Source organism: Camelus ferus, chromosome 31 (genome assembly GCF_009834535.1).
Source record: "Camelus ferus isolate YT-003-E chromosome 31, BCGSAC_Cfer_1.0, whole genome shotgun sequence".
NCBI lineage: Eukaryota > Metazoa > Chordata > Mammalia > Artiodactyla > Camelidae > Camelus > Camelus ferus.
In genome coordinates this window covers 4,593,838-4,616,415 of record NC_045726.1, presented here as the reverse complement: position 1 = coordinate 4,616,415, position 22,578 = coordinate 4,593,838, and the positions used below count along the sequence as shown (strand labels likewise).

The 22,578-nt window shown below is 51.7% G+C and overlaps 1 protein-coding gene across 7 annotated transcripts in view; it reads left to right on the top strand.

Moving 5' to 3' along the window:
• Positions 1-22,320, top strand: part of MFAP3L (microfibril associated protein 3 like) — a 29,539-nt gene extending 7,219 nt beyond the window's left edge. For 3 of the 7 annotated variants that reach the window (XM_032470792.1, XM_032470793.1, XM_032470794.1), the window contains exons 2-4: positions 1,725-2,019; positions 7,241-7,654; positions 16,621-22,320. In XM_032470792.1, coding sequence (XP_032326683.1) covers positions 7,369-7,654; positions 16,621-17,549 — 1,215 coding nt within the window. In that variant the 5' untranslated portion in view covers positions 1,725-2,019; positions 7,241-7,368 and the 3' untranslated portion in view covers positions 17,550-22,320. Of the gene's footprint in view, positions 1-246; positions 2,020-7,240; positions 7,655-16,620 lie in introns of those variants that run through there. The other 4 variants (XM_032470796.1, XM_032470795.1, XM_032470791.1 and 1 more) reach the window with 3 other exon arrangements.
• The last annotated feature ends 258 nt before the right edge of the window (positions 22,321-22,578 follow it).

Below are 22,578 nucleotides of genomic sequence, written 5' to 3'. Positions count from 1 at the left end.
AGTTCCTCTGCTGTGACTCTGAATGGCCTTAATCAGACACCAGGGAGACAAGGAGCGAGGGACGATGGTTTTGATTTTTGAAATAGAAATTAAATTTCATTTCTGCAGTCCCCTAAACCCTGTATTTCAGGCGTAGGACGGAGTCCCCTGAACGCTTCTCCCCTGCCCAGCCCGAGTCCCCTGACGGATGGGCCAGACCCCACAGCCTCTGCTCCCGAGCAGTGTGGGGAGGCCCCCGCCTCTCCCTGCAAGGGAAGGCGTGTTCTGAGACTGGGTTCTAAGGAGGTCTTGGTTTATATGCTAAAGTTAGTTTTGTGTATGAAGCACGTGCAGAACATCTCGAGCAGTGGGCTTGTGATGAAAAACCAGAAGAATCGAAGGTTGGCTGAAGTGGATGAGCCAGAAACAGAAATTAATTGGCCCAGAATGAAAATCTGACTCTCCCTGTATACACACTCCGAAGAGTAGGGAGAATGTTTTTGAAAGGACACTTTTTTTTTAAAGCAGGGTAGATGCTGAGGAAGAAAAAATCTTGTGGTAGAGACGGGCAGAGAAGGACGGAGCAGCTCGAGGTGCCGCTGGGCCTGCTTTGGGTCCAGTGCAGAGTCTAGTGGTCACGCATCAGAGATGAGAGGGAAGGCCCGCCCGGCGTCCTCACCCTCTAGTCTGCATTGTCACCTGATCGGGAGCTGGTTTGGTGGCACGAAGGCCCCGTCCACCAGTGTATCGTCCCGTTTGTATTCAGTTCCTAGGTTTGGTTTATTCCCTGGACCGTCAGATTTCCGAGGAAATATGTCTCCGATCAGTGACGGATTTACAGTAATTGGGCCCCAGACTGTTTCAGCCTGTCCAATTAGAATGAGAATTGGAAGAAGTTAAATACACACGAAAACATCAATAAAGTCTTCTGAAAGATGTGCCTGTGATTGCAATAGCCCTCCTCACGAGACTCGGGTGCTGGAGCCTCCGTGGCACCAAGAGGCGTTCCTGTAACGTTGGGCCTGATGTGGGCGTGAGCCTGGTTCTGAGGTTCTGTGGCCCTGGGCCATCACGTACCTTCTTTGGCCTCCTTTCTGATCTGGTATAAAAAACCACCAGAACACCTTTGAGGAAAGATGCCCAGGTTTCTCCAGATCTCACGCTGCTCTTGTCCTGTGAGCAGGTGTGTCTTCATCCTGCGTGATCACGGCCGTGGTGCCTGGAGAGGAAAGCCTGTGATGCGGTGCTTTTTCTCATCCTCCTTTTTTAAACATACTATTTGTGGGAGCTTTAGTCGATAGGATTCTTACTTTTAATCAGAAAAACATACCAGGTGGAAAAAATAGGGTGGAGGTGCAAGAATGGTTTCTCAGTATTATACCCCGTCAGAAATGAAGTGTCCCAGAGGTGGCGTCTCGGGGGCAGATGTTCACTTTTAGGTTTGAGAAATTGCTTTAAAACAGACCCGTTTTTGAAAAGGCGGTGCCTTAGCTTCATCAAGGAAATAGCAGAGCTTATAACCTTGGACCGCCTGGGGCTCCTGCGTGGTGCCGCAGCAGCCGCCGGGCCCTCTGATGGGGGAGCTGCCCCCCGCCTTGTAATTGTGGACTTACTTCATCTGCCACCTTGCAGATTCTGGGATGGCAGGTGAGGCCTGTATCTGACCGGTGTGCCCACACCCCCGGCACGTGCCTGGCACCCTGGGCTCCTCAGGTACCGGCACTGACTGGGGTTGGTCTCTCCAGGTGTGTCCAGAGTGACCTGAGCAGGGTGCACTTCATCCTTCGTGGAGCCGTCATGTCTGCCATCTGAGTTCGGAACTACCTCTGTGTGATGAGAATCCTCCACAAACAGATCCCCAGACATGTTCGGGGAAGAAAGAAGGACCACGCGAGCCTCCCTCTGTCATGGGGCTTTGGGCGCGGAGACAAAACCGAGCTGACTTAGAACATGAATGACGTGCCCCTGGGCGGCGGAAGTCACCGCGGGGACTTGCTGCCCTTGCTCCACACAGTTCCTGATGTTTGGCTTCGGATTCCGGTGGGTCATATTCAGACATCCCCTTAACTACCTGAAATCTCAAATTACGGGAGAAAGAATGGACCGGTGGGAATTTTGTTGGAATTTTTCTTTAAAATTGCAGAAGAAAATGACTTTGAAACCCTGTTTTTAAAAATGGCGAGCATGGGCGGTAGGTTTTCATTGATTATGATGCTTAAGAGGGAGCATGAGAGAAGGCGCAGAAAGCTGTCCGGAGCTGAGGTGGCCCCGGCCAGCTCCCCGCCTTGCACGGTGGCATCTGTGACAGAGTGGCTGCCCCGGCGCCTCTCACTGCACGGGATGCTGGGGGTTCCCGCCGGGTCTCAGGAGTCGGGACCTGTCAGGGACGTGTCTTGATCTAAAAGGCAGCCTCAGGGCCCAAGGCATCATTTATGCACAAATGAAAAAGTAGTGGTGACTCTCAGTAGATGTTGTGACAAAATCAGTTGTTGTGGGTATGAAATTATCCAGCACAGCTGATGGGGAAATACCAGCATGTCCACTGCCAAGAAAGAACAATCACGAACATTCATCTGGTTCAAAACACCCTGAAACAAGAGGCCCTTTTCCTCCCAGCTCCAGAAATGCACGGTCAGTGGTCATGTTCTGTTACAGGTGAGGAGCCAGCAGATAAGACTCCACCAAGCATGGTGTTTAAATACTTTTAGATAAAATGCAGTTGGTGGGAAGGCAGGAAGGGGTCGAGTTAAAGAAAGGACCTGTGGTGTTTGCTAAGTGTTTTCTCTTTTGTTCCATTTATAAAAAATCAGGGATTCTATGAAGGTTTTCCCAAAGGCCCTGAGCAAACGCGTGGACCTTAACAATCCTCCCATTGTGGCTGTTCTGTTGAGCCCGGGTTTGGGGATCTGTGGCCTTTGTTGTATTTTGAAGGACTGCATGTTAAGCTGCTGGATTATAGTCCTCGTGGTTAATTCTTTGTGGCTGAAATGTCTCTCCCAGCATTCCAGTGTTGTTGACTGAACTTTTCAGGATGCTGTCTGCGAAGTCGGCCAGGCTGCGCCAAGTCCATTTGTGGGATGTTTCCCTGGTGTCCAAAGGGACATGATTTCTCCACAGTCTTCTGGCCCCTCCCCTGGGAGTTACTCTTCTCTTTCTTTCTTTCTTTTTTTTTTTTAAATGAGGTAGTTAGGTTTATTTGCTTATCTTTTTAATGGAGGTACTGGGGATTGAACCCAGAAGTGTAATTTCAGTAAACGATGTGTTATGTGCTGCGTCAGTAACTTATTTTTCAAGCTGAGTAACACGTACGTGCTTTGTGCACACTTGATCGTGAATCCTTGTGATCGTCCTTACCTGGCAAGTGCTGGGCCACAAACACCCAGGCCAGGCCGTAAGGGTGGTTAGACCCAGAATGCTGGCCCTGTCTCTCTGAAACCTGAGGCCATGCTCTTAGGCATTCTGTATCCAACTCCCTGCAAAAGGAAACCGTGAGATGAGCCAAGTAAAGGAAGCGTCGGCATAGTTGTGCAGGGCTGAGCTGTCTCCAGCCCTGCGGCTCCTGCTGGCCAGTCCTGGGAGACTGTCCTGGGCAGAAAGGCACCACAGTCCACCAGGAGCAGGGAAATCTGTGGCTCCAAGGAAACTCTTACCCTCCTGCCGAGGAAGTCTGTAGTCTGAAGCAGATTCATCACCCCGAGTACCTCTTCTGTGTCATTGTCCACAGAGCTGGCCTAATAATTGCTGCTTTCGAAGAGAGGGCCATCCGTTCAGCAGTTCACTGGGCATCTAAAGTGTATGGGTGACTTCAGACACAAAGACAGATGAGGCAGACAGCACGGGCAGGATGGTGTTGGCTGCATACGTGGGACAGAGTGAGGTTTACAAGTAGACTCACTGTTTTTGACAAGAGGGCAAGATAAGCCATCGAAGGAAGTGTGGTCCTTCCTACAGACGGCGCTGAAATGACTGGATATCCACGTGGGGGGAAGACCAGCCTTGGTCCCTCCCTCAGCCACGCACAGAAATAGCCGGATGTATCCGTGTGAAAGCTAAAATGGGAGGAACACGGGGAACTTGTGGTCGTGATGGAAACATTCTTTATCTTGTTTACTGTTGTGGTTACATGGGTGTATAAATTTGTCAAAACCTATTGAGATGCATACCTGAAATGGATATTTTTCTTTCTCTTTTTTTGAAACTGACATATAGTCAATTACAAGGTGTCAGTTTCTGGTGTACAGCACAGTGTCCCCCAGTCATTCATGTACTTACATACATCCTTGAAACGGATGGTTTTCTTAATTTGTAAATTATACCACAGTTAAGTTGATTTTAAAAAGAGAAATCAGATCTTGTCACTCCCATGCTTAAAATTTTCCAGTGAATATCAGATAAAATCCAGATTCCATACTCTGTCCTCAAAAGCCCTTGGTGATATTGTCTATGTCTCTGAGCCGTCTTGCAACACCCTGTTTGCTTTTGTTGTTCCTTCTTCCCGGAATGCTTTTATCCCAGGTCTAGGTGTGGCTGATCCCCAAAGAGGCCCCGGCTCCAGGGCCACCTCCTCAGGGAAGTTCTCCCTGATTGCCTAACTCAGTGTTCAAGTGCATCGGGGTGCGCTTTCCAAAGCATGCATCATGAGCAGAAGTTCTCATTTACGTGGTTCTTACTTATTGTCGGCTGTTCCCATGAGAATATAATCTCCGTATAACACGAAAGATCTGTCTTGCCATCTCTATCTCTGGGACCTAGAATGTTGTCTGCCCAGAGTAGGTGTTCGGGACTTTTTCTTTGAAGTACAGTCAGTTACAACACGTCAGTTATGTCTGATGTAGGCTTAATGTCCCAGTCATGCATTTACATATGTACATTTGTTTTCACATCCTTTCCCATTCTAGGTTATTGCAGGACACTGAATGTAGTTCCCTGCACTGCACAGCAGGACCTTGCTTATCTTCAGGACTTACTTCTGAGGGAGTGAGAAGGGTGAGGAACTCAGAGGCTACAAAGTGGCAGTGCAGGGACTCAGAAGTGCTCAGTAAAGAGATGTCCACATGTGATGCGTGTTGTCGGGTGGTTACAGGGACCGTGCTGGGACCTGGGGAGAGACTGGAGACGGGCAGATCCCATCGGAGGCTTCTTCACCATTTCTGGTGAGGAGACAGGTCCAAACCCGGGCTCAGAGAGGGGGCCCAGAAAGGAGGGAACAGCCCGAGCAGCATTTAAGAGGTGGAATTGACACCATGTAATTACTGAGGGGTGAGGGCAGCCATGGAATTGAGGGCCGTGCCTACCACAGTCGAGGATCCCGGAGACATGGCTTGGTTAGCGGGTTAGGTGAGTTCGGTCTGGAGACGTTTGATGCGAGTTCCCCCCCAGCACCCTGGTGAAGATGTCCAGAGGGCAGTTGGTGCTACTTGTCTGCAGTGCAGGGAAGAGTCAGGACTGAGGATGTGGACTTGAGTTACTAGGTCGTAGGTGGTGGTGAAGGCAGGGGGACGGAACTTCGTAAAGGCTGAGGGTGGAAAGATGGCACCCTCAGGGTTGCTGACCTGCAGGACTGGAGAGAAGACGGCAACTGGTAAAGGACAGTGGCAGAGGGGAGGGTAGAAGCCACGGAAGGGGGAAGTGGCGGGAACCACAGCTGATGGTGGCATTTGCTACAGATTTGGTAAGAAAGAGACTGAGCCCTTGGCAGCTGGGAGTGACCGGGGACAGGAGAGCTGCTTCAGGGAGGAACAGGCAAAGTGCAGAGCACGTGGAGGTGAGAAGATGCGGAGTGCCTCCCACGGGGCAGGAAGATGGGCAGGGAGTTCACACCCGCACCTGCACGCCCCGCAGTGGGGGCGTGGGGTAGGACCACCGCTGGGCTAAGGTGCTGATTCTGCAGTCAAAGGGACTGTCAGCATCATGGGGAGAGGACACCGGACCTGAGGCTCAGGTGGCCAGCTGTCCCCGAGGGCTGGGCTGGGGCCGGTGATCGTCCCTTTATTTTTGCTGTAACAACATGGTTGGAGGATCCTCTCTGGCTGTGCCCCAGCCCCTGGGGTGTAGGGGCCAGGACGACAGGGGATTGGCTTGATCATGGTTGTGTGGAGGCAGAAGGACATGGGGTGAGGGTGCGGGGCGTGGGGTCTGTGCACTCCGGTCCAGACGAGACAGAAGCGGAGCGTGCCGGCCAGGGTAGGAGGGAAAGACTGGAAAAAACAGGAAGGCTGGGAGGCCCAGCGAGGGGAGTAAGAGGCCTAGAAGAGGGTGGGGGTGCAGTTAAAGATGGTTGTTGAGAACTTCAGAAAGACCTGGAACTTCAGAATTCAGAACTTGCAGAGAAGAAAGGTCCCGGGTGTGGCTGTGTGGTTAGTGGACGAGATGAAGGCTCAAGGTGTAGGGGGAGGCTAGAAGAAGTGCAGCCCCCGTCACATCACCCCCTGCATCCTGGGAGGCAGGCGAAGATGGAAACCAAGGAATCCAGTGAGTGACCGGGGTGGGAGGGAGGGTCACCAGGAGCAGGGGCAGCTGGATGCCGTGAAGCTCCAAGAGTCGGGGCGGGTGCCTGGCGGGGAGTCCAGGGTCCTGGGAGCCCTCGGGGGGACGGGGGCTGCTGGGCTGACTCTGGTTGAGCCCTTCCCGTGTGGCCAGGCCCACGTGTGCACCGAAGTAGCCAGAGGTCACGTCCACCAGCAGAGAGGTTGAGGGGCCCCGGTGAACCATCAGGTCGTCCACGATGGGGACAGCTGGCGGGTGGAGAGGGGCGTTGGGGTGCTGAGTAAAGAAGCCTGGGTCCTACGTATAAAATAGATAAACAACAAGTGTATACTGTACAGCACAGGGAGCTGTATTCAGTATCTTATAGTAACTTATGGTGAAAAAGAACATGAAAACGATTATGTGTACATTCCTGTGTGACTGCAGCCTTGTGCTGTGTGGCGGAAACTGACACAACGTTATAAACTGACTATAGTTCAATAAAAATGTGTTTCTTAAAAAAAAGAAGCCTGGGTCAGCCTTTGGGCCCCTTGAAGCCATGTGATGTAAATTCCACCTGTTCCTACTGAGCATTGTCTGTTTCAGTAGCAAAAATAACAGAAGTATATTGTCATGATTTCTGTGAAAAACACAGCTGAACGTCTGGAACGTCCCCTGAATTTGTGTGCTGTTTAAAAATTACCTACATTTGCATTTTAGCTGGGTTCCAACGTTTGATAAATAATAATTAAAAGTATGAATACTTATATTTATGTGTCAAATTTTTTTTTAACAGGATCTTAACCAAGAGCCCTCTCTATGGCTCCAGGACGAGCTGGTCCCTCGGCCTGCTGTGAGCAGCGTGTTGTCCGGTAGGAGACCCCCGGCCGCTGTCCCTGTCGCCTCACGGAGCCAGCAAGGAAGATGGGTGGGTCGAGGAGCCTCCTGCCTGTGTGCTTTCTGCCTTCTGTGCCCTTCCTAATCCTGGCGTCCACTCTGGCAACTGCTAAGAGCCTGGCCAACAGCACTTTAAATGGCACGGACGTGGTCGCCGGCTCCGCGCCCGTGGTCACCGCCAGAACCGACCACGTCATCGTCAGGGAGGGGAACAGTGCCTTGATTAACTGCAGCGTGTCCGGCGTCCCCGAGCCACAGTTCAGGTGGTACAATTCCATCGGGAAGCTGCTGGAGGAGGAGGAGCGAGAAGGAGGTAGGCTTCCCGGTCACGTCCAGGGTCATGAAACAGAAGCGGGGACTTTGGGGCCAGCACCCCGTCTCTTGGCTGTTCTTATTCAAGTCATTTAAAAATCTCCTTTTGTCTTGTGTTTCTAAGGCAGGAGAAATATGTATCCGTAAGGACTCAAAGCAGTGATGAATTCGTTTTTTCACTCTGACTCAGAAGACAAAAGGCAAACATTTTACGAGGCCTCTTTAATTTTGTAACAGTGCGCACAGAATGTAGGGGCGAACATTAACATGGCTTTCCCTCAAGTGTATGTTCCAGTTATAGGGGAGTTCTGCTTGGCTTCATGGAACATAAGTTGTTGATAATTAAACGTCAGTTGAATTCATTGACTGTGAATTTAAAGGCCACGCATTTTAAAAGAAGTCTCTGGGCAGGTTCTCACCACCAGCTGGAGATGGTCTGTGCTCCTGGCTGAAGTTGCTAGACTGTCACTGCCGAGGCCAAGAGGGCGGGAGGCCGTAGGAGTGAGAAATGACAGGTGCCCTCAGGAGCGCTTGGCTTCCCAGGAGTGAGTTTCTGGCTTTCCTAAACAGGAGCGCACTTGAGGAAAGGCTGCGGCCGGAGAGGGCACTGCTGGGCTCATCGGAGTCGGCACCCTTCCTGTTTCAGGTGCGAGAGCCCAGCCTGACGTGCTTGGCGCTCGGCGAGGATGTGAGGGGCCGAGGGGGCGGGGTGGAAGGACCGCCCATCTGGCTGAGCCTAAGCCCTCTAACCCCACAGTCTCGGCTCCCGGAAGACCTACATTTCTGACCTCTTTTCCTCGTTTTATCTTAATCACTCTGGAAGAGAACAGAGGCTCCCACGTCTGCCTCCTTAGATGCTCCGTGGATGAATGGGTTGTCTGGGAGGCTCACACCTCTGCCCACAGCCGTGTCCCTGCATCTCCCGTGCAGGTCCTCGCACTGCTTTTGTCAGCCGTTCAGGGATGTGCAGAGCCCCAGGGCTTCGCCCCTCTAGTAAAAGTGTTACAATAGTGAACAGTCTTGCGTGGTTTGGCATGTTTCAGCTACCAGGGGGGAGCTCCCTCCCCAAGTGAAATTACAAGACCACAACTTTCACATCAGAAGGGACCTCAGAGACATTGCCCTTGACGCCCCCCGCCCACGTCCCGGTCCCCACAGCCCCTTCCTCCCAGACCACAGGTCAGAAGGGCTGGAGGTGGTAACCATGGCAACCTGCGCACATGCAGGTCCCTGGGCTCCGTGGGGTCTTTCTGCAGGGCTGGGCCTCTGTGAGGGGTCCCAAGGTGACTGCATGGAGGGGACCAGGGACTCCAGACCGAGCCTGCCTTTCACATGGACCTTGGGGCAGAGCTGGGGCTCTGAACCCTGGGTCCTGGAGAGGACGAGGACCAGGGAACAGCGGAGAGTCAGGGCCTGAACTTCAGCTGTGACATTTCGAGTGCTGTCCTGGAATCGCACCTGACGGCTGCGAGGAGATGGTGAGAGGTCCCGATGGCTGGTGTTGAGTCAGTCTTGGCCAGAGGACCCCGTGCCTCAGCTGCTCATCTGCACGTCGGATGGGTGAACGAGGTCACATGGGGCTCACTGTTCTCCTATCTTGTGGCTGCGTGGGGGTGGGGGGGGTGACAAAGCCGTGGCCCAGAGAACCATGCTGTCAAAACCCTCTGGTCCTGTTTGGAGCCAGTGGCCTTGCTGAAAAAGCATTTGGTTGTTTTCAAAATCTCATGAGGGCGACACTCTGCAGATTTTTTCAGAGAACCCGTGATACTAACACTTGGCGTTCCAGCTCAGCCTGTGTAATTACAGCGCATAGTCACAGTCATTTCAGGACGCAGGTAATGCAGGGTAATACACAAAGCACTGCTGTCAACCAGGCGGGACAGAGGAAACAGCGGGACATTGATCCTCATCATAAAACGTAGCATCGTGGTGCCGCTCGACTACCCGTCGTCTCTGACTCCTCCTTTTTGAGGGGAAGATGCCACATTGTAACCAGGACGTAGCTTTCAGTTTCCAGGCCAACTGGCCGGGGTTTAGGTGGAGCAGCGGCTCGTTAACAGCTCAGCACAGGGGTGACGGGTACAGCGTGGGAAGGGCGCAAGGACCTAGAACGTCACCTGGACGCAGTGGCCTGCTGCTGAAAACAAGCACAACGCGGGTAATTTCCACTAACAAGCACCCCTGGTTATTAAGTCCCTGGACCAAGTGACACACGTTATTTCCTGCACTGGCAGTTAGCGAGACCGCGGGTGCTGCTGACCCCAAGGTACAGGTGTGAAGCAGGTGAGGGGAGGAGCCAGTACCCGACCGAGTGCGGCCGGGCTGGGCTTCAGCTCCCTCCGTGCCTGGGCGGCACCTGCTCCTCCTCCCAGTCTCGGTCGGTGAAGGATGGCTTAGTCCCTGAGACCCACACCCGAGCGGAGGAGGCAGCACCAGGACCCCAGGTGGCATGCGTGCGAGGCGTGCACACCCAGGTGTGTTCAGAGCCGTCCGGCCAGCTGCTCTGGCGCCCAGCCCGTGTGCTTGGCGGTTCCAGGAGCAGCTCATGGATGCTGAGAGGGTGAGGTGGTGCTGCTGGTGCGGGCACCGCGGTCCCAGAAGGCACGGGCTGGCTCCTGGCTCCCGCCACTGCTCTGCTTTGCTTCCCTAGTGTTGCCACTTCGATTCCACAGCTTCAGAGATGCTTGTGTGTGACCTGTTCTGGAGCAAGACTGTTTTTATTTTTGGAGTTCTCCAAAGGACATGTTTGAGGGTGTCCACCCATATTACAGAAATAACCCAAAAGTCAGGTGACATGAGCAGCCACCAGTGGCCACAGGACGTGCTGTTTTCAGTCCTCCTTTTGCTGGAAGCGAGTAGGATTATACAGTTGCCAGAAAGTCTAATAAAAAGTCCCCATTATTTCAGGTACTAATGATCCAGTGTATTTTTTTTTAGATTTTTTTTATTGATGTGTAGTTGACTTACAGTGTTAGCCTCAGGTGTACAGCAGAGTGATTCAGTTATACATATACATTCATATATATATTTGATATCTTGTAATAACATGTAATGGAAAAGTAGGCAGTGTATTTTTGCTGTAGCTTCTCACTCTGACTGTAAACCATTCCAGTGCTCATTGGCACCTTTATCAGATGGTAAATAACAGGCATTTCAAGAAAGTCAGCTCCAGAAAAGGCACAGGGCTTGGTAAACACGTCTGATGGGTTATCAATTAAGTTGGAAATTCTTCATTAAAGTTGGAGTTTAGGCTTTTCTGTGTATTTGTCTTCCACTCTCCTGCAGCTTCCTGTCACCAAAAGTAATTAAGAATGATCTTTGGAAAGAGATGCACACAGAGTAAGCTGAGCTGAATTGTGCCAAGTTCACGAGGATTTCACAGCTCCTCAACCTCTGCGGAGTTCATCGTTTCAGATTTTGCTTAAGTTTTTTTCACTCTGGTGTTTTTACCGTCTATTTCTGCGAATGTTCTCAGTGGCCTGTGAAGTGCCTTTACCTCCTGCGGGGGATCACCCAGCAAGCTGTGCTGGCTGCGTTTTGACACCAGGGTGTATCACCCCCCATAACATATCCGGGAGGGGTCAGTTCCCACAGCAGTCAGCGCAGATCATCCTTTGCCTCTAAAATGAAGCGTGAAGTGGTGCATTGACCTCCGAGAGTGTTACACTGAATTCCTCTTTGGGTGCACTAAATATTTGAGATTTTAAAAAGTCAACTTCATCAAGAGGCATTAGAATTTGTGTAATTGTAAATGTATTACTGGGAATTCAGCGGGAAAGTGTGATGGTGTTTCCCCTGAGCAAGTTCCATAACACTTCTGAGCTGGTTCTCCTCCCTATGAAACAGAGACAGTCCTTTTTTACCTCCAGGGACGGCAGAGAGTCTTGTTTTGTGTACTGATTGCCCAGGATGGTACCCAGAACACCCCACGCCGTCAGTACACGCGGCTGTTGTCACTTCTGTCAGTCATGTTACCCGTGTCCTGCGCTGTCACAGTCAAGATTCCAAGTGCTTCAATCTCTGTTTCGTAATTAGGTGTGTTTTGTAAAGAAAGGAAATAATTTTCTGGGCTGTTCCTTATTTGCTGTCTCAATTTCTCAGCCTTTTAAAAACATTCAGTAAATACCCCCCCAAAAATGTATATCCCTTAATTTTTACTGAAACCTCGAAATAGCACTGTGACGCCTGTGATGCGAGGGCAGGGTACCCCACCAGCCTCTTCCTGTTCCCCACACACACCCCCTCTGCGCCCAAGGGGCCGGCCAACCTCCAGCGTGCGCCCCCGTCTGAGGACACGGGGTGCAGACATTACGGAGTAGATCATGCGTGGGACGAACCGCCCATTTGTTGAACGCCTTGGTTCTTTCCTCCCAGAGGACACTGGCGAGGTCTGGAGGCATTTGTGTTTGCATAGCCGGGGCAGTGGGGGAAGGCGGCAGAGATGATGCTGCTGGCATCTGAGGGTAGAAGCCAGGGATGCTCCAAACATCTCATAATGCACAGGGCGGCCCCCTGGGAAGAATTACCCAGTCCAGATGTCAGCAGTGCCCCAGAGAGAATCGCTGGTCTCGCCCAAAGCAGCGGCCTCAGCCAGCTTAGAGTCATCCCGGAGGCCCTCAGGTCTCCACGGTGTGTTTCTCCATGGAGGTGGTACTTCAGTTTATTTCCCAAATTGAGTCATATTCGGCGCTGGCCTGGCAGCCAGCCACACTTGCAGTGTTCCTTTACTGACTCGCACTGCATTTGGGGTGTGGACATCTGGCAGTGAAGAGGCCCTTCCCCATCCCGCCCAGATGAGGTGACGGCTGAGGTCCCAGAGCAGAGACCCACAGGCTGCTCTGACCAGGACATTTTTTCACTACCTTGATTTTCTTACAGTCACGAATATTTCCCTGGTCAACCTAGACATGCCTGATTTGAATTTCAAGAATGCTAAAAGCAGGTCCCAGGCTACATTCATCCTGAGTTTGGGTGGAGGCCCAAAATCAACTTCCCAGTGATTTTATCCCCACAGCCCCCACCTGCATTCCCCCTCCCCCGTTCTCTCAGCAGCATAATTAGAATCGGTGCCCAACCCCGCAACGGTGTTCTGAAAGGTGGGAAAATTGCTTTTAAGATTGCTTTAATCTCTTTAAATTCAGTGATGACTTGCCCAGCAGTGGTTTTGTGCACATAGACAGTACCCACATTCCTTTGTTCTATGACTGATCCGTCCATGTCCCTTCTGTTTTTTTTTTTTTCTTTGGGGTTATTTTTCTTGATTTATAGGAGTCCTTTATGCTTTATAGGGATTAAGCATTTGTCTGTCAGATATTCTAGATTTTTCTCCCGCTCTTGTCATCTGCTCTTTACTCTAGTAGGGTGTATTTTATAGTGTAAAACTTTTGGTAGAAATTCCATCCAGCTCTGTTCTCCTCTACAGATTGTGGGATTCTTGAGATGCTGAAGAAGGCCTTCCCATCCCCAGTTTATAAAATGTGTTTATACCTTCTATTAATTTTAAACTTTTTAATTTTATATTAAGATCTTCAGAGTACTTGGAATTTATTTTTACGTATCACGTAAAATAGGAATTTCACTTTATTTTCTCTCCAGTGAGCAGTCAGTTATCCCAGAGTTTTTTCCCTCCTAATTTGCAATGACATCCTCCTCATGTCTGGTCTGGACTTTGAGGTTTTCCCTGCTGTTTAACCCAGGGTCGGAGAAGGGGATGGGATGAGCCGGCCACCCCCGGCCCCTCGGGTTTGCGGGGTCTGTCAGCAGCAGCATGTATCAGCTCCTCCCTTTTCCTCAAACACCCTGTAGCCCCCCAACCCAGCCTTGGGAATGCTTTCCCTAACCCCCGCCCCCTGCCTGCACTCCCAGCCCTGCTCAGGACCGCAGTCCCCTCCGAGCAGCGTCCTCGCTGTACCCTCTCCCGCCCCATGACGGCCCCTGGGTGGGCTGGGCGGGCACCCCCCTGGGGCCTGATGGTGTCTGCAGCCAGGGTCCTGTCTTCCTCATCTTTGGATCCGCCTCGTCTGGCAGGGACCCACTGTCCTGGGCTCAGAAGCAGAGCACATGCCTAACTAATAATGTTTCTTCTATATGTATTTTTTATTGAAGCATAGTCAGTTTATAGTGTTGTGTCAGTTTCTGGCGTACAGCATAGTGCTTCAGTCGTACGTGAACATACATATATTCGTTTTCACCATAAGTTGCTACAAGATGTTGAATACAGTTCCCCCTGCCATACAGGAAGACCTTGTTGTTGAACTCATGACTTACGTGCTGAACGTCTCACCGGCTTCCCCAAAACAAACCACAGGTGCCACCCGAGTAGGTTGTGTTTGGTTCCGGACCACAGCCCCTTGTGACCGTGCGGCCAGGAACTTCTGGGGTGTCTGTGTGGGCATCTGCCTTGAATGTCTTGGGTCCAAGGTAGATAAATCCACATCAGTAGACAATTAAAAGCATGCCTGGAAATAATTCTAAAATTCAAGCTCAAAGACGCCTGGAATACTCAGTAGAGGAAGGCGTCGGTGTCTCGTCCCAGCATGCACCTCCGCAGTTGACTTTCCTGTACCAGTTAGAATGCAGTCATCGCTGACGGCCATGCTCTGGTGTGGGGAGAAGGCGGTTTACGTCACCATCAGATGCCTGTCTTCTGAGCTGAGTGACCTTCTCCACCTTTCCTCTTCTGTAGCCGGTGCCCACTGCTCTGTCCTTGTATGTACAGATGATTCCTCCAAAAAGGAGTAGGGGTGGGAGGGTAGGAGGTGGACGCATTGATCCCCCTACAGATAACCTCACCTCCTCACCCTCTCCCATCCTGTTGCCATATTTTCCAACAAAGTAAGGAAGGTGGTATGAGAAACAGCTGCAGGTACGGTCTGTAATTCTCTGCAGCCTGGCACCATCCTTGTCTATAATACGTTCTCTGTCGCCCAGAGTTGTTCTTTCTTCCCTATGCCTACCATAGTCTAGTTTTATGAAACATTAGTATTTTGAGAAAGAAAATGGATAACTTCCCTTTCTCAGATTATTACATACTTGGATAAATCTGCCACTGAGGTAGGAGGTGTTGTGTTCAGGGAGTGACCGAAGTGGGAGCCTTGCCTCTGCCCACTGGAATGAGAGAAGGTTTCCCAGGCCAGGAGCGAGGTTAGTCTGTTCACACACACTCACAGGAGACCGAAAGTCACCAGATTTTCCAAACCAGTGTGTTTGGATCCACCCTGGGGTGGAACACACTGGCTGGATTGTTAGGGGCGAGTCACTCAGGGGCACCAGGAGCCACTCTTCACAAATGGTCTTTCAGAGAGCACATAAGTAAGGTAACAGCATCTCCAGGGCGCATCCCGCCAGATTCCCCAGGCCAGCAGGGTAGGGGCGTGGGCCCCAGAGGCACCCCGCTGCCCCAGGCAGCTCCCTGGGGGACGCTCCCTGCAGGAGAGGATGCCGGAATAACGGAGGCGGCTGCCTCGTCCCGCGGCCCCTGGGGACCCTGGTCATGCTTGTCCTCACACGTTTAAAAAAAAGAAAAGTTGCTTGTTGCTTTTGGAAAATATCAGGCTTTTAATTAGACTTAAGTCCCTGCCAGACGGGGCAGAGACAAGTGAAAATGCAGTGCGATAATAGACACTTAAAAGGAGACGACCAGTTAAATGCCCCCCCCCCCCCCCCCCCCCCGCCAAGAGAGCCTTTCTGGCTCCCTTGGGAACTGGAGTGCTTTTACAGAGAAGCGTCTGTCTGCTCCTCGGAGTTCCCAGCAGGCCTGGCCGGGACCCTCCTTTCTCTACAGGACAGCCCAGGGAGGTGGTGGGATTTCAGACAGACTCAGACCCAAGACCTGGAAGGCAAACCTGGTACCACATTTCCTGGGGTCCTCTGTCCTGCGGGTACACAGGCAGACTGAGAATTAATCCCAGGCAGAGAGTGTTACCAGATTCAGAACCTCAGTCCCAGGGCAACACTTTATCTTTTCCCGGCCAGAGGAGGAAAGAATTCTTAACAATCATAAGGCTTATCCATGTGCATTCTCCATCACGGGAGGCCTGATTTCAGCCGGAGGGTCTGTGATTTACCTGCAAAGATGGACCAGACTAATGCTCATTCACATGCAGCCTCTGAATCTCCGGGCAGTGTTAGCTTGCAGCTGTAAGTGACGTAGTTCATTGTAGGTTCTCAGAACTAATGACTGAAGTTTTGTTTCCATCGGCTGAGGTCATGCAAGGATAGCTTCAGTCTCAACCATGAAAACCCAGGTCAGCAGTCATCATTTAATGGGTCTGCTCCGGAGTTTATGTTGCTCCTAAAATAGTTTATATTCTGAGAAGCATTAAACTCTCCCATGAACGTAAATCCAGTAGATCCAGGCCCGCTGGCAGGTTAGAAAATCAGATGCTACTTTGAGGAATTCTCTAGTAAGAGCACGGTATTTTCCAGACTTTCCAGGCTGTCGATTTTTTTCACTGGGAAGTGGGATTCCACAGTCCGGTTTGGTATTAAGAGTTCAGCCTCCTGAGCTTGAGTTCACTTCGAGCTCAATGGCTTCCAAACGGGGGGCCTTGGGAGGTGGTTCAGTGCAACTGTGCCTCAGTTTCCCCATCCTGTAAAATGGGCTGATGCCAGTATCAGAGGAGCTAATCCAGTCCCATGTCATGTGTGTGGTCAGGGTTCCCTGTGTTCATTGTAGCAGCAGTGGATGTGGTGGTGGTGATGGTGTTGGCAGTGGTGGCACTGGTGTTAGTGGTGGTGGCTCTGGTGTTGGTAGTGGTGGTTCTGGTGGTGGCGGTTGCGGTGATAATGGTGGTGGTGGTGTTGGCAGTGGGGTGGTGGTGGCGGTGTCGGCGGTGGTGGTGGTGGTGGGGGTGGCTGCAGCAGTGACAGCAGCAGCAGTGGCGGCAGGTGCTCCCACTGACACGGGGTGCAGTCGCCGCAGGGGAGCAGAGGTCCTGGCTGAATCTCTCCCCTTCCTTCCGGCAGGAAAGTGGCAGATGCACAGCGGCCTCCTGAACATCACCCAGGTGTCTTTCTCGGACCGAGGTAAATACACGTGTGTGGCCTCCAACGCCCACGGCTCCGCGAACAACTCGGTGACGCTGCGGGTCGTGTTCACGTCGGGGGACATGGGTGTGTACTACATGGTAGTGTGCCTCGTGGCCTTCACCGTGGTCCTGGTCCTCAACGTCACCCGCCTCTGCATGATGAGCAGCCACCTGAAGAAGACGGAGAAGGCCATCAACGAGTTCTTCCGCACAGAGGGCGCCGAGAAGCTGCAGAAGGCCTTCGAGATCGCCAAGCGCATCCCCATCATCACCTCGGCCAAGACGCTGGAGCTCGCCAAGGTCACCCAGTTCAAGACCATGGAGTTCGCCCGCTACATTGAGGAGCTGGCCCGCAGCGTGCCGCTGCCCCCACTGATCATGAACTGCAGGACCATCATGGAGGACATCCTGGAGGTGGTGGGGCTGGAGGAACAGGGTCAGAACTTCGTGCGGCACGCACCCGAGGGCCAGGAGGCCGCCGACGGGGACGAGGTCTACACCATCCCAGACTCCCCGAAGAGGAGCGACTCTCCCACTGGTGACTCAGACGCGTCGTCGCTGCCTGAGCACCCCCAGCAGATCGCCATCAAGGTGTCTGTCCACCCTCCGTCCAGGAGGGAGCACGCGGATGCCCATGAGGGCGCGCCATTCCCGGCGGGAGAGGAGGAGGACACAGAGCCATCGGCTGAGCGTTCCCCGGAGTCCGCCGAGCCCTCCACCGATGTCACATCCGCGGCGCTGACCTCTGAGGAGCCCACGCCGGTGGAGGTCTCAGACCGGGTCCTGCCGCCCCCTCTCCTGGAGGCCGCGGAGCCAGCCGGGGCGCAGGACAGAGATGCCTGCGTTGTCTATGAAAGCCATGTCTAACAACCACTCCAGGAGCTGTGCACATCTGGAGAATCAGGGGCTGCTCCTCGCAGTACTGACCCAGTCCGCACTCGCCGCTAAGCCTTACAGGAGACACTCACTCCGCAGGTGGAGGAGGTGCCGTGTCACCGGGAGAGACATCTGTGTGCTGTTGGTGGTGGCTGGCACTTCCCCAGGAAAAGAGGATGTGAGGGACCTCAGGGTGCAGAGTCGAGGACGTCTGTCCGCGTGATCCAAGTCCAGAGGCTGTTCTCTGCCAAATACCTTAATCGGTGATGCCCGTGTGGCAAAGAGTCCCCGGCTGTAAGATGACCCGAGTTCAAGAGCCCCGTCCGATGCACCCCGCGTGGCTTTTCCTTTGAGCGGTTCCAGGTCTGCTTCGAGAGCAGCTGCACGTCGTCCGTGGGTCTGTTGCACTTTCTTCTCGGTTTTCACTCCCGTCACGTCCCTTTAAAACAGAGTCGTTGTTCTGCGAATGCTAACCGTCCCTCCCGTTCCGTCCTCTTTACCACTTTGTCCTTACTTCCCCCCAGAACATTTACCTCGGGGGCTTTGGTGTCAGGGCTGCCACCTGCAGGTCACCTGCGATGTTCCAAAGCGGTTACCAGCCTTGTGATTTCTGTCGGGTCCCCAGGCTGGTGTCATATGTCACCCTTTTTGTTTCCAATGAAGCTGCTGTTGTGAAACTCAGAAAAAAAAACAAAAAAACACCTTGCCCGAGAATAGCACTTTAATAGCCAGATAGAAATGTGTTTACCCGTCCGATTCTGGGAGCCTTTTGGTGAGCTCAGCTGAGCTTGGAGGGAGACCGTGAGGCAGGGCACACCCCACCTGTCCGTGGGAAGCACCGTCTTTACGTTTTAGTCCCGTCATCCCCACACGAGGCTGCTGCTTCCTCTGGAAACGTGTTGCTTCCAAAGACAGAGCCATCCAATGAGTCAGGTTAGAGCGGGGCCCCCGCGAGAGCTGGAGGGGACCGCATGCCGTCGGGTGGCTCAGACACTTGATTTGGGGCCTTAAGGGTGAGGTCTGTGGAGTCACGGAGCCAGGCCCCCTCTTGTGACACGGAGAGCATTAGTCCGTCCTCGAAGGAGAGAGTGAAAGGTTAGCGTGATAGCATTGAGTCGCATGCCAAATTTATTGAAGTAAGTTTTAGTCCCACAAGAAAGCAGTTGCACATGAGGCAGAGAGACGTTGCAGGAGGGGGACAGAGCCGGTCGTCCAAAGGCCAGCGCCTCACCTGGCTAGGGGGCGACCACCACGGGGTTTGGGCGAGCAGGTCTCAGCTCCGTATCTCTCAGAGGGACAGACCAGCCGGGCTCTGAGTGCCACCTAGATGGTCTCACTGTCCCGCAGAACCAAACCAGTGAGGTCGCCCCGCTCTTCTCTGCAGTCATGGTAAAGATTTCCACTTCCGTGGTTCTCTTGATGGTTCTTCTGCTGAAAATTAGTATTAATGCGAATAGAGAGTCGGTCTCAGAGGACTCTGAGCTCTCTCAGCAAGTTGTGGCTCTTCTCCCCCCAAAGTTGCCTCCCGTTCAGACGCAGCCGTGCTAAGAGCGAAGGGGCTTTATTTCCATTGGTGGGCGGGGGAGCCGTCGTTAGGGTCGCAGCCACACCGTGGGCCATGGGCCTCGCTAACCGCGGAAGCGCAGCCCCGATGTCCCGTCCTCACTCTCACTGTCCGGACAAGTGACCTTAGATGCCTCCCTTGGTCTGATCCCTCTCATCTGCATGACGCGGAGGTGGTACATCGGGTTCAGAGATCTTATTTTATGGAAGGTGTGTAAACCCCCCCCCCCCCGATGGCCCCTTGCCTGAGACAAGTAATACTGGAAGCGAAAGTGGGCAGGTGATGGGTGCCCATGGGGTGGGTGCTTTTGCTGCGCAAACTTTACAGCCAATGAATTTATCTGGCCCTGTAGCTGAGGGCAGAGGGCTTGGCTGGAGGGTCTTCTCTGTCTATAGAAAACCGGTGTGGGAGGTGGGAGGTGAGCCGACAAGGCACAGACTTGGATCAGATACGTCCTGGCCTGGAATGACCTGCTGCCATCTAGTTAGGAGTGTCTTGGGTGGTCACATAAAAAGTTAGTGAACAACCAGGAGACTCCTGGAGTCCCGCTTCGGCTCTCTGGTCGAGGGTCTTCTGTATTCGGGTGGCAGGAAAGCTGTATCTCCAGCTCTAAGAGCATAATCATTTTCCGCTTGTCCTGATGTTGGCAGGTGCTGATTTTGTGACACTGTATGAGCTGCTTCCCACGGTGTCCAGTCTGCGCCACCGAAATCCACGTAGTTACAGGAAAAGGTGTCTTTCCCATCTAGACCCTGACTAGGGGTAGAAAGTTTAAAATAGGCAGATTTTTTTATGAAGCAGGAGCAGGAATGTGTGACCAAAGAATGTTTTCAGGTTGGTTTTAGCTTTTTTAGACTGGGGAGATTATGTAGATTTTCAGCATGCTCCCCATCTCTGAGGCGTTGGAAAGCTCTTGACAGGGTGACAGCCGACCAAAGAGGAGGCTGGCTCCCAATGCAGGTTCCTCCGTCCGGAGAGTCTCCGCTCTCCTCCCCTCCTGCGGTGTCCCTTCGGAGTGACAAAGGCTCTCCTGCTGGAACGTGGAATTCCACGACCTCATGACTTCCAGCTGATTTTTCAAAGATGAGTTAACCCCTTCCGCTTCATGGAGATTCATGGACGTACGGCTGCATGTGTGTGTCTGTGTCTGTACACGCACACAGACACACACACACATCAGACTCATTCGGGCAGTTTTTAAGAGCTCAACTCTAAATCCCAAGCCGTGTCCTTTGGGTTTTTCTGTCGTCATTCTCAAAAGCCAACAGTTTCTGGCTTCTGAGTCATCGGTCATATCTCTAGCGATTTTTTTTTCTTGAAATTCTGAAAATGATTCAGATATGTGTGCGTATTTAATTCACTGAGATGATCTGTAAACTTGGATGGTATTTATTCTAAACGGGGAAAAAAGCAATTTTATACTGCAAATCTATGTAATTTATAATGGTTTTGTTTTATATATTATATTTTCATATCTTTAGGGCACATCTACTATTCTCATCTTTTTGTACATCATACTTGACAGAAAAAAAAAATACTAATACTTGACGAAATCTCTAGGAACCAAATGTGATATACGTAATGTGCAGAAGTCGCTCTGAAAACCCCTGCGTGTTCTCGCCCACCGAGCCTGCTGCGCCGTGTGACCCGTTACACCCGGAAGCATTGGTCTCAGAGGCTGATGAGCATTTCTTGTTTCAAAGCCAAGGTCAGAGGGCCTGACATCCCACGCACTGGAGTCCAGAATCCTCCCTTCTTTTTTTTTTTTTTAACATTGTTTTTACTGAGTTATAGTCATTTTATAATGTTGTGTCAAATTCCAGTGTAGAGCACAGAATCCTCCCTTCTTTGTCTCTTTATTGTGTATTTCAGTTTTTAATTGCAGAAGGCCGTGTTGTTGAAGCTGCCCTTTCAAGGGCACACGTGAGGTAAGAAAGCACCTGGTGGAAGGGCTGACATGAACTGCGGCTCCGTAACGCATTCCCTGGGCTGATGACGTTCTACGTCGCGTGCTTGGATTGTTGTTTTTTGGTGACCCGGGATCTGTTCAGCTCTAGCAGGTGAAGGAAACGTGGGGCCCAAGGAATATTTGCGTGTTCTGAGCAGACAGCACAGACCAGCTCAGCCGGGCACAGCCATCCCAGGCACTGGCGCTGCCGTGTCAGGAGAGCAGCCCCGACTCCGTGTGCTTGCAGGCGGGGTGACAGGGCTGCACCAGGGTGAGGCCCCTGAGTGGCAGCCCCTGCGGTGCTGTGACCAGGGATTTCCTCCAGCGTTTCCCTGGGGGAGAAAGTGGAGCAGTTACCGTAACGTTCAGATGCTCCACAGTGCGGCGACCATCCTGGACCTCTCCTCGCAAACCTTTTTGCAGTCCCTTAAGATCATGATCCCTGTTTCTGTTCTTTTTAAACTAATTCATGGGTTCTCTTTAAGTATCTACCGAGTCACATCGTATATTCACACACATAGTTTGAGCACCTGTTACCTTCAAGAAATTAAGTCATTTTTACGTTCACCGATTCATTTAAAAATCTTTCAGTAGATAACAAATTTCACTTTCCTAATGACTCTTAGGGTTCCTACAGTGATTAATAAGGTTTGGATTAAGCAAATCAGTGGTGGGGAAAAGAATCAAATAAAACAGAATTGCTCATTATGCTTTCCTGAGGACTGAGTGTTTGTTATACAGGAAAACCTCGTATGGAGGTGACCAGGATCTTTAATTGAGACTTTTTTTTTAGAGATGTCATTTCTAAGGAGGCTGATGCTTAGATGACTACAATCAAAACTGAAGCTTGTAGAGAAAGTAAAAGCAGAAAGCAAATAGTTCTCAGAATATTCCGGCGTGAATTACTTTTATCTCACTGGGAATGTAAACCTTCCAGTGTCCCTCAGACACCCTGGAGCTGCCTGCAGCGAGTCGGGGTCATGGGAGGTGCTCGTTCCTGCGTCCCATGTGCTGAACCTCTGGGTCTAGACATCCTTTGTTAAAACCGGAAAACAAGACGGGAAAATGTATCTGGGCGGAAATGTCAAACTGTTGATTTGTGAATTGTAACTTTTAAAAACTAATTGAAACATGTAAATCAATGACTAATATTTAAGCTGATCTAGCAGCAAAGGAAAAAAAAACCCTGAAAACCCACATGACCCATCCTGTATTTTGATTGTTGCTTTAATAAAGGATTTGCACTGGTGTGCCGTGTGTGTCGTGTCCCACCTGGAGCCAAAAAGCGTGGAAGAGGGGGGTGCTGGCGTCAGCGGACAAATCAGCCATTGTGCCATCACAGGAGAGACTCAAGAGAGCTTTGTCCGAACTGCGTGATTTTGACGGGTGTGTATTTTCAGACCCAGAATAAACAGTTGCTAACTTTTTCTTTTTTACAGGTTTTGGAATGGTATGTTCTGCATGGGCAGAGGAGCCTAGGTAAGGCTTCATGTTAATCTGCGTGGTTT